This window comes from Ranitomeya imitator, chromosome 1 (assembly GCF_032444005.1).
Source record: "Ranitomeya imitator isolate aRanImi1 chromosome 1, aRanImi1.pri, whole genome shotgun sequence".
Taxonomy (NCBI): Eukaryota; Metazoa; Chordata; class Amphibia; order Anura; family Dendrobatidae; genus Ranitomeya; species Ranitomeya imitator.
The window spans coordinates 848,046,632-848,063,417 of record NC_091282.1 but is presented as its reverse complement, the minus strand read 5'-3'; the positions used below and the strand labels follow the sequence as shown (position 1 = coordinate 848,063,417).

Sequence of the window (16,786 nt, the reverse complement as noted above, 5' to 3'; positions counted from 1 at the left end):
GAGTGAGCCAGATAAGAGACTCGTGGGTGTATCGCTATACAAGACTGAGGCATCTGTTAATATTTTTTTTATGCCAAAAAGACACGACCATATCTGTAGTTTCCATTTTTCCTGTATCCTCATGGGTTAAGTTGTTCCTGCATTCTTATAGGTTAAGAATTGTGAGCGTGTCCTTATGCTGATTGGTTGAAGTATAATTTCTATCACTATGAAAACTCATACACAATAAACGGGGGCCAGAGATCTGCTCGATCCCCCACACAGAGGCACGAGTCTCTGTCTGGTCATTTTCAGTTGCCGGCAACGCCCTTTAGATTAATTTGGAAATCACTGAGTCAACCGTGAAGGATCAATTTAGATCCTCCCTCAACAGCTTGGTGCCCGAAACGTGGGGCCCCAAACAGGAACGCCTCTGCCCCCCGGAGGACAACAAGACAAAGGACCCTCGGAGCGGACACAGGCACTGGAAAATTGGGACTGATCATCCCCCACAACAACCACGGTAAGTTGGCAGTTATACTGTCCAGACTGACCGTTTGGTGTGGTTTTCCTGTGTTTGTTGCTGCAAAGAGGATCTGAGGTTTGTCCCCGATGGTGGGGTGATTTTTGGGAGGAATCATATAGAGGTGTAGTTCCGTTGGGAGCCCAGTGCTCGAACCGTACCTCATAAGGCACGGACACCCCGGATTGACCAGTGATGTAATTCTCTTTATAGTCAAAATATCCTGAATTCCTGATCATTGTTAGAATCAGGCGCGGTGAGGTGATCGAAGATGGTAACTCAGGAATATATAGAAGTATACAGTATATATATCCAGAGGTATTCGGAGGGAAGTCTAAGACGCCCTCCTCCTTTCACTGAGTACCGCGTTTATGGGTTGTCCCAGCGGGGGACAGGTAAACCTAGTGGAATAGACTATATACGGCCGCTCTGGTACTATGCACGACAAAGTAAGGATATTTAGCTCTAAAGGAGAATCATGTTTCCATGGAAGTAAGAGAAGACTTTGAATTTGTGTGATGAATCTGATATTGTTAGCCCAAAGATGAGGAAAATATTCTCATTCATTGGTTTTTCTAAGGTGTTCTGGCATATGAATTGTGTGATGAAGGTTTTGTAGAAATTAATTAAGTCTGAGAACTGCTGTATTCTGTTTCTGGAGGGGTAGGTCAAACATCTGCGCTATTGCTTTCTTTTGTGTTGAGGAATGCTGTGATGTTCTTATCTGTTCTGTGTTTCTGGTATGGAGGGGGTAATGCTGCGTCCTCTCTGAATTTTCTATCCTTGTGTATGTGCTGGGAGATCTGTGCTTTATTTAAAGCAATAGTACAATATTGTATTGAAGTAGAAAGAAATATTGTAAGTTTAAAGTAAAAAATGGCGCCTAGTTTTAGAAGGAAACTTGAAAGAGGTTGTTTGGTTATCAGTGTGATTGAAAGATTGGTAAAAGATTCACCTGCTTCAAGTTGAGTGGTTGATATATAGCAAATTAAGGATTAACAGAGAAAGTGAATTCGGATTTGTTTTTGTTACGTTGAAAAAGGAAAGTTGTCTATTACTATGACAAAAACTGGATGTTTGTGGTACAAGAAGGAACTGAGAAAGTGATTGAGGGTAATGTGTCAGAAAGACAAACAATTAAAAATGATGATCTGGAACAGGGGGTCTCCCTGCTAGATGATAAGGTCCCTCCCCAGGAAATCAAGCCTCTTCTCCCGACTGTAAGCTCTGTGCCCCTTAACCCCAAAGCTCCAATATATCCTGGGTTGCCAAAACTTAGTGCGCCCCTACCCTATGATCCTGCCGGGTGGATTTGTGATGTATGCAGAGTTACTAATTCTCAGTGGAGACAGGTCTGTTACAATTGTGAAGCAAGAAGACCCGGAGTTGTAGGCCCCACCTTTCCCTTGCTAAACGCTGACGGCACTTATTATCAGCCACCGCCAGCACCAGTCCCTGCTATGCTTAGTATTGCTAGTGGTTATGAGTATCCACCCCCTCCTACTTTAGTTACCCGATTCAGAAACATCCCCCATGGCCTTCTATAGACAAATAGCAGCGAATCGAGAGATTTATTCCACTCCCCGGAAAGATCTGTTACACTTACTCCATGTGAAGGCTGGAGAGGGGTATTTTCCAATTATTGAGGGTGGCATAATGTATAATGTGAACGGGGAACCTATGAGACTGATGTTGATTTCTGTAATGCTTTAAAGGTTTGGGCACAAGATAGATTAGCGGACCAAGCTACCTCCCTCACAGATGTCACACAGGACAAGGGGGAGACTGCCGAGAAGTTCTATGGGCGTCTTATGGTAGTGTTTAAAGATTTGGGGTTTTCACTGTATAATAAAGCCTATTCACACCTTTTTGCAGTAGCTCTGATGTCCGGCCTTAAATCTGAATTGAAAGAGGCAATAATGTCAATGAGACCCGATACTGAGACTTCCATTCTGGATGATGCATTAAAAAAAAAAAAAAGTAGTACAAAGTTTTCAGAAGAACTTAACCCGCTCTGCATCAACAGTAAAGTCAAGGGTTAAAACTGTAGCTGCAGTAATTTCTGCTCCAATCTCAGCCCCCCCCCCCCCACAGCTGCAAGGACGCAGCTCCATTCCTTATCAGTGGCCCACCAGACTCCAGCTCCTGCCCTCCTCCCACCTTACACAAATCCAGTCCCATACTCCAATATCCATTTTAACCCTATGTCTGGGAATCTCCCTCCCAAGCCCCGCCATGTCAATTCTCAGATCGAGAGATTGTTTTAATTAGAGTAGATGGCAAACTCAATAAATATACTCTCACAAAAGCCATCCCTGTGAGACCTTTCCCTGAAGTTACTGCTCAGTTTGTAATCTCTCCCTCATGTCCGGTAAATTTACTGGGGGCAGATTTATTATCAAAGTTCCGCTCCAGAATATAATGGTCAGATGGTATTTACGTTATATAACCCCTATGCAGATGAACATAATGAGATCTGTATTTTACATGTCCTTTCCACGGTTATGATGGCCCTTATAGGCCCAGATCCACCCCCAATAATGCCTGTAAAACCAGTAAAAGTGTTTCTCAAACCTGGTGCCCCTTTTCCCAAAGTCCATCAGTACCCTTTGAAATATGATCAGGAGCAGGGCCTCAAGGGTCAAATACAAACGTTACTCGATAATGGTGCCCTGGTACCCTGTGTTTCTCCATGTAACACGCCCTTGTTTCCCGTTAAGAAAAAGACCCCACCCGGCCAACCCCCTGTGTACCGGCTGGTACAAGACCTACGGGCAGTTAATGCAGCTACTGTTCTAGAAACTTCAGTGGTGCCTAATCCACATACTCTTGTCCCAGATATCTCAGGATGCTGCTTGGTTCACAGTTATCGACCTCGCCAATGCCTTCTTCAGCATTCCTTTACACCCAGATTGCCAGTTTCTGTTTGCATTCACTTATCAGGGACGACAATTGATGTGGACAGTTATGCCACAAGGGGCCCAAAACAGTCCCAATCAGTTTGCAAAAAATATGGGCCAATGTCTTTTACCCTGGCAGTTAGAATATCCTTATGTCACGCTGCTTCAGTATGTGGGTAACCTTTTGTTGTGTGCACAGACAGAGCAGGAAGCCATTGTTGCCACTGTTAGCCTTCTCAAGTATCTGGCAGATCTGAACTGTCGGGTTTCGGCCTCGAAACTTCGGTTCTGCCTTGGTCAAGTGATATTTTTGGGTCACTGTCTCCTTCAGGGTGCCAGACACCTCACAGAAGAAAAAAAAATAAATAGCCGTCAGCTCCCTTCCTTTCCCAAAAGATGAGACTGAACTCCAGCGTTTTCTTGGACTATGTACTTATTGTTGTCAGTGGAAACCGGACGCATCCCGCATAATGCAACCTCTCTACAATGCCCTGAAAGACGGTTCAAGATATGCTGATGATTTTGGCAGATTCCACACCGGATACGCTGTTACTACGGAGCTGCACTCCCTCCCTCACTGTCAGCACAAGAAGTAGAACTTCAGGCTCTGTCTACTGCATGTGTTCTGGCCAAAGACAGGCGGGCTAATATATACACTGACTCACAGTATGCATTTGGTATTGCTCATGATTTCGGAGCCCTATGGGCTAATCGAGGGTTTGTTACTACTGCCGGGACTCCAGTGGAGAATGCTGAAGCTGTTAAAACCCTCATGGACTCAATCAAATTACCTACTCAGGTGGCCATTATCAAAGTTAAGGAGCACGGTACTATGGAACAGTCCACAGACTGTTGGTAACACCTTTGCGGATATGCAAGCAAAAGCTGCTGCTCTCCTACCCGTTGAACAGACCATACCAACTATGGTGACCACACGCTCTCAGCGTAAACAGTTACAACACTGACTCTACAGGAACCTGATGATCCACGACAGACTGAGGTTTTCTGCCAGACCCCGCGAGACCGCTTAATGACGATGCAGAGAATGTCTCCAAAGGAAGAAGTGAAGCAGTGGAAGGCTGATGGAGCATGTATGGACAATGGTCTCTGGAAAAAGGACCAACTTGTGTGTCTCCCTAAGCGGATGTACCCTGCTATTGCCACGTGGGCACATGGGCCCACATACTGAGGGAAAAAAAAACAGGCCCTTGACCTGGTACAAAAATTCTACTGGGCTCCAGGTATTTCTACAGTCCTGACGGCACTCAACCGTGCATGTAATATCTGTCAGACCTGCAATCCCGGTCAACTTCAACGTGTACCCCCGAAGCACCTTGCTACGCCCGACTATCCTTTCCAAAGGCTCCAGGTGGACCACATCACGTTGCCTAAGTCTGGAAGGTATGAATATTGTCTGGTGGTTGTCGACATGTTCTCCAGTTGGCCAGAAGCATTCCCCATTACCAACATGACTGCAAAGACCACAGCAAAGAAACTGGTGATGGAAGTTATATGCAGATATGGTGTTCCAGAAGTTGTTGAAAGTGACCAAGGCCCAGCCTTTCCTTCTCGGGTATCAGGAGGTTCTGAAAATGCTTAGATCCACTGCAGCCCTCCATATTCCGTACTATCCACAATCTAGTGGGAAAGTTAAGAGGCTGAACGGCACACTGAAGGGACAATTGACCAAAATGATGCAGAAGACTATGGCTCCATGGCCAGGGCTCTTACACATTCGTACTACCCCTATTGCAAAACATGGCCTGTCCCCATGTGAGATATTGTTTGGTGCTAGGCCCTCAGTTACAAATTTCCAGCCTCAGTAGTTATTAGAAGAAACTGACCGTGCTGTTCAATATGTTATTCAGTTTAGTAAAAATCTTGCTAACACCCATGTTTTAGTTTATTCTTCCCTTCCAGATTCAGCAGAAACCGATACTTGTCACAATTTGAAGCCTGGTGGTTTTATGGTCGTGAAAAGCTATGTCAGAAAACACGGACTAGAACCCTTGTACAACGGTCCCTACCAAGTCCTCCTCATTACTCCTACATCAGTAAAGCTGGAAGGAAGGCCGACGTGGATCAACGTATCGCACTGCAAGCTGGTCAAACAGACTAGTAGCAAATAAGGGGACATAATGTTTTGGTTTTTCGTATTTCCATATAATAATATTGATAACCGAATGGAACAGCCTAAATTCCCCAACATCCTTGAATAATAAGTTTGTACAATATTATGAAAGATTAGTAGTACAGATGGGTATAGCCAATAAAATTGTCAGTTCTATTTTCATTTACCCTATGATTACACAAATGTGGGATAAATTGGTTAGGGCCACAGACTATCTAGAAGATAAAATTTGGGATATATTGGATATACTTAACACTACTGTTGCTGTCCAAAACCAACTTATCATAGTTATTAATCAACATACTGTAGTACTGGACTACTTAACAGCAGCACAGGGTGGTATGTGTCAGATTATTGTACCCGCATGCTGTCATTATATAGAACTCAATAGTACAATAAAGTTAAAGTTAGAAGATATTCAAAGACTTAGAGATCAATATGATAAAGACAATGACCGTAATAAGGACAGTTGGTGGGCAGACACCTTCTCCTTTCTTAATCCAGCCAATTGGTTTGAGGGACTTGGGGGCTGGGTAGCTGGAATCTTGCAAAGTTTGTTTCATATCGCTGCCTTTATCCTTGTCATGTATGTAAGACTAAAACTTGTTCTTTGGTGTAGTTCTGTATGTATTAGGAAATTCTGCACTAAGACAACTAATGATGAAACCAAAAGCGTTGCCACCCCTGCTCTTCTCTACACCGATTTCACAAAGTTACCTGATGAAGATGTTGAAGCCAAGCGTATGGCTATCTTCAAAAGATCCCCACCACTGTTATCAATAATTGTTATTCGTAAATTCTAGTATACAGGGGGGACGGGTACGCCGCAACAGCCATGGCTGGTAACATGGCACCAGTCATGTGAAGACCAGTACCCCCTCGAGCTTATAGCTTGGGATAGTTCCTCTGATGCTGGACATTAATTAACAAAATTTATCTAGGGGGGAATGTGAAGGAACAAATTATGAAAGATTCTCCATTTTGTGCTTTGACTCCATTTTGTTGTTGGTTAAAGATAAATTCTGTTATTTACTTAGGTAGAAGGTTACAGCTGCTATGAAATAACTCTGTCCTGTTTCTCACGAAGATAACATTTTGTTATTCAGCTAGTCTATGCTTCATAATTGGTATAAAGACCTTGAGTGTTCTAGCTCGAGTGAGCCAGATAAGAGACTCGTGGGTGTATCGCTATACAAGACTGAGGCATCTGTTAATATTTTTTTTATGCCAAAAAGACACGACCATATCTGTAGTTTCCATTTTTCCTGTATCCTCATGGGTTAAGTTGTTCCTGCATTCTTATAGGTTAAGAATTGTGAGCGTGTTCTTATGCTGATTGGTTGAAGTATAATTTCTATCACTATGAAAACTCATACACAATAAACGGGGGCCAGAGATCTGCTCGATCCCCCACACAGAGGCACGAGTCTCTGTCTGGTCATTTTCAGTTGCCGGCAACGCCCTTTAGATTAATTTGGAAATCACTGAGTCAACCGTGAAGGATCAATTTAGATCCTCCCTCAACACTACATGCACCATGCGGCGACATGCACAATGCGGCGACATGCACCACGCAACGACATGCACCATGCGACGACATGCGACATGCACCATGCGACTACATGCACCGTGCCACATGCAACATGCACCATGTGGCAACATGCGACATGCACCATGCGACGACATGCACCATGCGACGACATGTGACATGCACCATGCGCCGACATGGGACATGCACCATGCGACGACATGCACCATGCGATGACATGCGACATACAGTACATACATACATACTACAGACATACAGTACATATAACAGAGTACATACTCACCATCACTTGTCACTTTGTTCCCCGAAGCCATTGTCACCTGTAAAAAATATTAAAATAATAAAACACTATACTCCCTGTCCGCAGAAATCCAATTAAAACGAGTGTCCCACGACGATCTGCCATGGAGAGCAGGAGCATCAGCTGATGCGACCGCTCTCCAGGGGCTCCAGGAACACAATGATGGAAGGTATCCTTCCATCATGTATTCCTCACAAGGTATTCCTACGCCCCTGTGAGAAAATAGTCCCTAGTCTCACTATTGGCATTGCTGGGTGAGACATTTTCCCACACAGCAAATGCCATAAAGTGAGACCAGTGAACTAGAGTAACCTCAGTGATGCACTGCAGGAGCCATTGTCTCCAGTCAGTGTGTCACTGAGGGCCCTATAGAGCAGTGACATCACCCGATGTCACTGTTCTATAGGGGAGATCGTCGTGGGATACTCGTTATTAATTGGACTACGGCGGAAAGGTAGTATACGGTTTATTATTTTACTCTTTTTTGCAGGCACTGAAGTATGGTAAGTATGGTTAAATGAAGAATATTAAAATACTTTTTTCCAAATGTGTGTGTTTTATTAACCCTTTCTTACTATTGGATTAATAATGGATAGGCGTCTTATTGACGCCTCTCCGTTATTAACCCAGCTTAATGTCACCTTACAATAGCAAGGTGACATTAACCCCTTATTACCCCATATCCCACCGCTACTCGGGAGTGGGAAGAGGGGAGCTAAGTGCCGGAATTGGCGCATCTTACAGATGCGCCATTTCTGGGGCGGCTGCAGACTGGTATTTGTAGCCGGGGGGGGTGGGCAATATCCATGGCCCCTCTCTAGGCTATGAATATCAGCCTGCAGCTGTCTGCGTAGCCTTTCTGGCTATAAAGTATAGGGGGACCGCATGTAATTTTTTTTGGGGGGTCCCCCTATTTTAATAGCCAGTAAAGGCTACGCAGACAGCTGTGGGCTGGTATTCATAGCAGGCTACAGATATTGGCCCCAGCCGTCGGCTTTCCCCCTCTGGCGCAGAAAATTGCGCGGGAGCCCACGCCATATTTTTTCCGCTTTTTTAAAAAAAAATTCAACGCTCATTAAGGCCTCTTTCACTCTTGCATCGGTACGGGTCCGTCGCTATGCGTTGGGCCGACGTACCGATGCACATTGTGAAATTTGTGCAGTTTTTCAACGCATCCGCTGCCCATTCTGAAGTGCAGGGAGGATGGGGCGGAGTTTCTGCCGCGCATGCGCGGTAGAAAATGGCGGGCGCGACGGCCAAAAAAACATTCACTTGAACGTTTTTTCGTGCCGACGGTCCGCCAAAAGACGACGGATCCGTTGCACGACGGAGGCGATGTCTGGCCATCCGTCGCTAATACAAGTCAATGGGTAAAAAGCATATTTGCAGGATCCGTTTTTTTGCACCGGATCATTTTTTTCCGCCAGATCCGTTTTTTTCAACTGGATCAGTTTTTTCCACCGGATGTTTTTTTTCCCGCCAGATCTGTTTTTTCTCATAGAGTTGTATTAGCACCTGATGGCCACACGTTTAATCCGTTTTTGCAGCATCCGTCAAAAAAGCTGTTTCCGCCGGACGGAAAACACATACAGAGGAACGGTTTTTCGGTACGTCGAAAAAATGCACAGCGACGGATCTAGCAAAAAACGGATGAAACGTGTGGCCATCAGGCGCACTCTGGCGCTAATAAAACTCTATGAGAAATAAACGGATCTGGCGGAAAAAAACGATCAGGTGGAAAAAAATGGATACGGGGGAAAAAAAAATCCGGCGGAAAAAAACGGATCCTGAAAATGTGATGACAGGATGCGTTTTGTACCCATAGACTTCTATTAGCAACGGATCCGTCGTGTTTTGGTGGACACGACGCACAAAAAAAGTTCAATGTAACTTTTTTTGTGCGACGTGTCTGCCATTTCCGACCGCGCATGCGTGGCTGGAACTCAGCCCCCTCCTCCACGCTCATCACAATGGGCAGCGGATGCGTTGTAAAACTGCATCTGCTGCCCACGTTGTGCTAAATTTAGCATAACGTCCGTCGGTACGTCTGGCTGACGGTTTGTGACGGCCCCGTACCGACGCAAGTGTGAAAGTAGCCTTACATCTGAATTTGCTGAGTATAATGCAGCCACCCCAGAGTATAATGTAACCCCCCAAAGAATATAATGCAGCCCCCCATAGAGTATGATGCAATCACCTCTCATAGAATATAAATATAATACAGCCCCCTATAGAATATAATGTAGCCCGAATAGAATAGAATGCAGCCCACCTCCCCATAGAATATAATGCAGCCCCATCAAAGAGTATGATGCAATCATCCCTCATAAAATCTAATACAGCCCGCCATAGAATATAATGCAGCGCACCTCCCCATAATATATAATGTAGCCCCCATAGAATATAATGCAGCCCCCATAGAGTATGATGCAATCACCCCTCATAGAATATATAAATATAATACAGCCCCCCATAGAATATAATGTAGCCCCGAATAGAATAGAATGCAGCCCACCTCCCCATAGAATATAATGCAGCCCCATCAAAGAGTATGATGCAATCATCCCTCATAAAATCTAATACAGACCCCCATAGAATATAATGCAGCCCACCTACCCATAATATATAATGTAGCCCCCATAGAATATAATGCAGCCCCCCATAGTATATAAGACAGCCTCCCCCATAGAATATAATATACCCCCCATAGTATATAAGACAGCCTCCCCCATAGAATAGAATATACCCCCGCAATAGTATATAACATGGCCTCCCCCATAGAATATAATATACCTCCCATAGTATATATCAAAGCCCGCATATAACATAGCACAACTTGCATAGTATATAGCACAGCCTGCATAATATAGCACAGCCCGCGTAGTAGTATACAGCACAGCCCGTGTAGTAGTATACAGCACAGCCCGGGTCGTAGTATATACAGCACAGCCCGCGTAGTAGTATATACAGCACAGCCCGCGTAGTAGTATACACAGCACAGCCCACACAGTGGTATATACACAGCACAGCCCACACAGTGGTATATACACAGCACAGCCTACACAGTGGTATATACACAGCACAGCCCACACAGTGGTATATACACAGCACAGCCCACACAGTGGTATATACACAGCACAGTCCACACAGTGGTATATACAGCACAACCCACACAGTGGTATATACAGCACAACCCACATCTCATCCCCCCGATAATGGCTCCACAGTCCAGTAAAAAAAAAAAAAAAAACACTCTCCTCACCTTTCCTCTTGCCCGCGCTGCTCCTGGCTCCTGTCTGTCTCGGCGGCAGTCTGCCCGGGACACAGCAGGTGTGCGATGATATGACGTCATCACGCACCCGCAGTGTCAGAGGCAGAGCGGGGAATGATGGGAGAGGGAGCGTCAGCGGACGCTCTCCCCTCCATCATTGCATTGAACTATACCGGCGTCATAGACGCCGATATAGTTGAATGCGGCGGCAGCGGCACTGGCGGGAGTAGGGGGGAAAGAGTGCAGCGGCCCACTACTGGCACCGGCCCTTCTGGCATTTGCCAGTCCGGCCCTGGTCACCGCCCACACACTTCCCTCCTCCTGAACTGCAGCGTTTCTCTGACCCACATCCGCAGCAAAACTGCAGATATTTTTTACATCTCAATGAAAGTCTAAGGCTGGAGTTACACATCACACTACAGCGAGATACGGCCGAGTCTCGCAGGTTAAATACAAGCTCTGGCACCGGCACTCCGGAGCGGAGCGTGTGGCTCCATGTATTGCTATGCGGCAGCACGCTCCGCTCCAGAGTGCCGGTGCCAGAGCTTGGTTTTAACCTGCGAGACTCGGCCGTATCTCGCTGTGTATGATCCCGGCCTAAGAGTGCAGAAACGCTGCAGTTCGGCACAAAAGAAGTGACATGCTGCAGAGAAAAAAAAAAGCTGCGTTTCGGTACGGCCTTTTCCGCAGCATGTGCACAACAAGTCTGCGGCTCCCATAGACTTGCATTGGTTGTGCACTACACTGCGGATTTGATGCAATTCTGTACGGCAAAAAACGCTGCGGATCTGCAATCAAATCCGCAACGTGTGCACACAGTCTTAGCATTTAGTGAGCCTAGCAAAAAACAATTGTGGGATTGCACTTTGCATCTGTCTATCTGTGTCTGTCTATCCCACATCTATCTATCTATTATCTATCTATCCAATATCTATCCATCTATCCCATATCTATCTATTTATCTATCTAATATCTATCTATCTAATATCTATCTAATATCTATCTATCCCATATCTATCTAATATCTATCTATCTATTTATCTATCTATTTATCTAATATCTATCTAACTAATATCTATCCCATATCGATTTATCTAATATCTATCTAATATCTATCCATCTATCCCATATCTATCTATTTATCTAATATCTATCTATCTAATATCTATCTATCTATCCCATATCTAATATCTATCTAATATCTATCTATCCCATATCTATCGAATATCTATATCTATCTAATATCTAATATCTATCTATCCATCCCATATCTAATATCTATCTATCTAATATCTATCTATCTATCTAATATCTATTTATCTAATATCTATATATCTATTTATCTATCTAATATCCATCTATCCAATATCTATCTATCTATCTCCTATCTATCTATCTATCTATCTATCTATCTATCTATCTATCTATCTGTGTGTAATGGAGTGTGGGTTGGACAAATGTAAAAGAGGAGTTGGACAGAAATGACACCACAAATCTTTTTGAAGAGAGAGGAGGGAGGGGTTTGGGTGTGTTTTTGGAGTGGGTGTGCTAGGTTCGGGCTTAGTGGCAGTGCAAAGCATCATGGAACTTGTAGTATTAGAGCACAATAACTCAGGAGAAAGGAAGTTGTCGATTAACCCCATGAGAGCTGGATCCAGCACTAAAGATGTGCTGCTACAGCATGATAACAGGTAATATTGCTAAAATAAACACAGTGGATGTTTTCAGTGGCACATAATAGCACGATTTATGAAAAAAAACAAAAAAAAAAACTTTATAGTAGTGAACAACTTCTTTAACACAAAGTGGGTTTTTTTTTCTGGTGTTGCAGATTTTGCTGCATATTCACATACTCTTATTACACCGCGGATATTCTTACCGACAATACAGGTGGAAAATGTGTGTCTGCTCTTTGTGAACATACAAAAACTGCTTTGTAACACTCAATTTCAGAGACCAGATCACAGCCTCCAGATAAATTTGTATTTAGATGGGGAAGAAGAAGATACATATTGACCACACAAACATAAGTTAATTTCTAAATGCAATTGATCCACTATCTTATTCCAGTTAAAACACTAATTGCTCTTGTATAATGTCATCCATACTGTTTGTGGCACTCACCTCCCATTTTGTCTTTCAGCAGGTTAAAAGGTTGGTACACCTATAGGAATGAATAATAAATACATTCATTCATATATACACTTTATAATATAAACATAAGAACTTCAGATTTATTTATTCTTATTTTTTTTTTTTTTGGGGGGGGGGGGGGTGTTAAATACACCTACAAAGTAGCATCGAAGTTAAATGGACAAACTTTGTGTAATGCCTGCTGTTCGGGAGTGCAAGGCGACATCTACTGATTCGCTAGACCTGCTGACAACATGGGGGTGGCACCCTGCACAGCTTTAACCGTCTCCATCAACTCTTTCTGTTATTGAGTATGGGACGTGGCCAGGGCCCTATGTTCCACTGACAATTCCCGCATCATTTGCGTCAAACTGGACACCTGGTCAGCCAGATTGCGCAGCGGATCCATAACCAGGAAAAAAAATGAATAAACGCCTCTAAATAAATTGGTCAGTTATAATGTAATGCCTGCTGCAACGCAGTAGCACACAACCTCCCCCAGGGGGTGCGGGTGAAGGAAAACAGGGACACACAGTGAAATCACAGAGCAGCAGGCAAAAGCCACTAGGTGGTGAAAGAGTAGTCAGAAAAAGATGGATCAGCAACAGAGAAGGAACGAAGTACCAGAGGTCACAGCCAGGGGCGGATTATAATAAGGTCAATCTGGGCAGTAGCCCAGGGCTCAGTGGTGTGGGGGGCCCTGGGCTACCGCTCAGATTGCCCGCCGCCATCAGGGCATTACTGCCCTGACTGGCGTATTGGCCCGGTAGGCAGAGGGGGCCCGCAGAGGGCCCCGTCTCATCTGCTCACCGGGCCACTACCGGCGCTGCGGCAGTTAAACGCTATTGATGTGCGGGCGGGCGCGCACCCGCACATCAATAGTTAACAGCCGCCAGCCAATCGGAGGCTAGCAGCTGACATCAGCCACAGCGCGCACATCGCCGACGTCTGATGTAATTGTCAGTCCCCGGCGAGTGTGCAATGCTGAAGGGAGCTTCGCTGCTGGAGCACGGACAGGTGAGAACTTTTTTTTTATTTTATTTGCGAACGGCAATCCGGGGGACCGGGCCAGTATGCTGGACACACGGGGGGCAGAGATGCTGGACACACTGGGGGCAGAGATGCTGGACACACTGGGGGCAGAGATGCTGGACACACTGGGGGCAGAGATGCTGGACACACTGGGGGCAGAGATGCTGGACACACTGGGGGCAGAGATGCTGGACACACTGGGGGCAGAGATGCTGGACACACTGGGGGCAGAGATGCTGGACACACTGGGGGCAGAGATGCTGGACACACTGGGGGCAGAGATGCTGGACACACTGGGGGCAGAGATGCTGGACACACTGGGGGCAGAGATGCTGGACACACTGGGGGCAGAGATGCTGGACACACTGGGGGCAGAGATGCTGGAGACATGGGCAGAATGTAGATACGGGGCATAATTGGAGACGCGGGGCAGAATTGGAGACTGATCGTGCAGGATTATGGGGCAGGATGGATACGATGGAGACTGATGGGGCAGGATGGGGAGATCATATGGGGCAGGATGGATACTCATGAGGGCAGGATGGGAGAACATATGGCTGAAGCCAGGAATGAGATACACGGGGCCAGGATGGGGGATATTATTATTACAATAGGGGCTAATTAAGGATTATTATTACTGCAGTGATGTATTTATTTTATTTTTTGAGGACACTGTTTTAAATGGGGGGCGGTCCTGTTACTGTGCAGAGTGACACTATGTCGCCTCTTTTTCTTCATGTGGTGTAATGTAGAAGTTGGGAAAAATTAAGTAATGTGTTCTGCAAGCGGAGCTCGAGATAACTGTGTTACTTCCTGCAGAGACAAGTCCTGGCTGGATGAAGTGATGGCGGTCTGTGCTGGATGAAAGATGAAGGACTTCACCTAGAGACGTCACTGGTGAGTCAGTGTTACCCATACACTGTATACTATATACAGAGGTCCTGTGTACAATGTCACCAGTGATCACTGTAATACCTCTACACAGACACTGCATACTAAGTACAGATCTCCTGTGAATACTGGCACTTATGGTGATAGTATTGTTTTTTTTCTTCCTAACTGAAGGGTAAATTGATAAGATCAATGGATGTTTGACAGGTTATCGTTTCACACAGCAACTATTTTTCTGCAATAATCTGGTTCAGGTATATGATGACCCCGTTGCATGACCCCGTCATATGACCGGGGGGCCCACAGTGTCTGAACAGCTCGGGGCCCTGGCTACCCTTAATCCACCCCTGGTCACAGCAATACACATGGTCATAAACAAGCCTAAGAAGTCAGAGCTGATCAGGAGCAGGAAAGCCAGAGATGCAAGACAGTCAAACAGGTCAGAGGATAAGCCGAGTCAAATACCAAGGGGTCACAACACAGAGAGCGAGTACTGCAACGAGTGAAGTCACAGGGGAACACAGGAACGGGACTTAGGTAAATGGGCAGAGGACAAATTGGGGTATAATGGGTCAGCTGCTCAAGCCAGAGACAGGAACCACAACTGACACTGCTCACAGGTAACAGCAGACTGAAATAGACAGATCCCAAATGAGGCAAGGAAGATTAACCCCCACATGACCATCCCAGGGAGAGAATAATCAGAAACAAACCCCGGACTGGATCATGACACATAGTACTTGCATACAAGATTAAACTTGTCTTAAAAAGGGTATTTCAGTTTCAGCACAACTGGAATATCATTGGTCAGTAGAGATGAGCAGATCGATTTATGGGACTCAGGTACAGCCTCCAGGTCAGTGGTACTTGCCAGTTAGATGGGAGGACCATACCATTACTAGCCGCACAGTGATTACATATGCTATAAGAAGGCATGGTCAGGTGAATCTCGGTCACCAATTGGGGCTACAAGAACTAAAAATATAGAGAGTCCAGGAGAAGCTAATTGAGACCCCTCATCCCCCTCTATCATGGTATTCTGGGTATGGGTGATTGATTGTAAGCCAAAATAATCTTTTGTTCCATGTTTCTAATTCTAGCTTTGCTGGCTTTATGTTAAATTGCTAGACTAGGTAAGAGTACCGCAAAAACTAAGCATAAGGAATGTGCTATGGGTAAAAGCCAAGTTATGCGCATTATATTCTAAATTGCTCTGCAAAAAATGTACTGATGACACTGTTGCCTTTCATGCCAACTTGTTTATAGTAAAAAAAAAAAACTAAATGCGGAATTATTGTAAGAATGATTATAAACCTAAAGGTCTATACAAATATCTGGTATACAAAAAATGAAGATGGAGACTATGAGGTAGACACTACACCTTCTTTTTCAGGGCTGCTTTATGTCAGTCCTGAATTTAAAGGATCATTATCAAAAATTCTTGCGGGTTCCAATATTATTCAGAGGGGAAAATGTAAATTCCAGTACCAAGTCCTGCCATTTGGAATATTTTTAGTTCCCTAAATATTTACCTAGCCTAGAACAAAGCAGAAAGGGCAGCCAATAAGAGAAAGACATTCTCTGTATTCCCTATTTCGATGATCTTTTGATAGTGGCACCCACAATGGAGAAATATCGAGCCCATGTCAAACAAGTGATAGATACCCTGTCTTGTCTCTCATCATAATAAATCTTCAAAAAACCTGGGTAATCTCTCTTCATGGTCATATTTTCTTGGGATTTTACTGGACAAAAAGCTTATGAAAATGTTCCTTCCTGAGGAAAAAAAAAATAAGATTTCCCTAAGGATAAGTTATTTCATCTCCAATCCCTATGTTGGTCAGGAAGGCAATGTAAATTCTAGGAATCTCAACAGCTTGAATTCAAGCAATACGGTGGGTACAAGCTCACTTAAAGCCTCTGAAGTCCATGATTTTAAGCCTATGAAACCAGAATTTCAGCCTTTTTAAAGCAAAATTATTATCCCCCTGAATATTTACCAAAAGTTAAGACGGTTGTTGGATATTCGAAATCTATCAAAGGGAATCCCATGGATAATCAACAAATGTCTGCCCC

The 16,786-nt window shown here is 44.6% G+C and overlaps 1 protein-coding gene across 4 annotated transcripts in view; it reads right to left on the bottom strand.

Moving 5' to 3' along the window:
* SCAMP4 (secretory carrier membrane protein 4) overlaps positions 1-16,786 on the bottom strand; it is a 139,972-nt gene that overhangs the window by 104,478 nt on the left and 18,708 nt on the right. For 2 of the 4 annotated variants that reach the window (XM_069741224.1, XM_069741237.1), the window contains exons 2-3: positions 12,779-12,818; positions 7,366-7,402 (exon numbers count right to left, since the gene is read on the bottom strand). In XM_069741224.1, coding sequence (XP_069597325.1) covers positions 7,366-7,396 — 31 coding nt within the window. In that variant the 5' untranslated portion in view covers positions 7,397-7,402; positions 12,779-12,818. The remainder of the gene's footprint in view (positions 1-7,365; positions 7,403-12,778; positions 12,819-16,786) is intronic. The other 2 variants (XM_069741229.1, XM_069741244.1) reach the window with 1 other exon arrangement.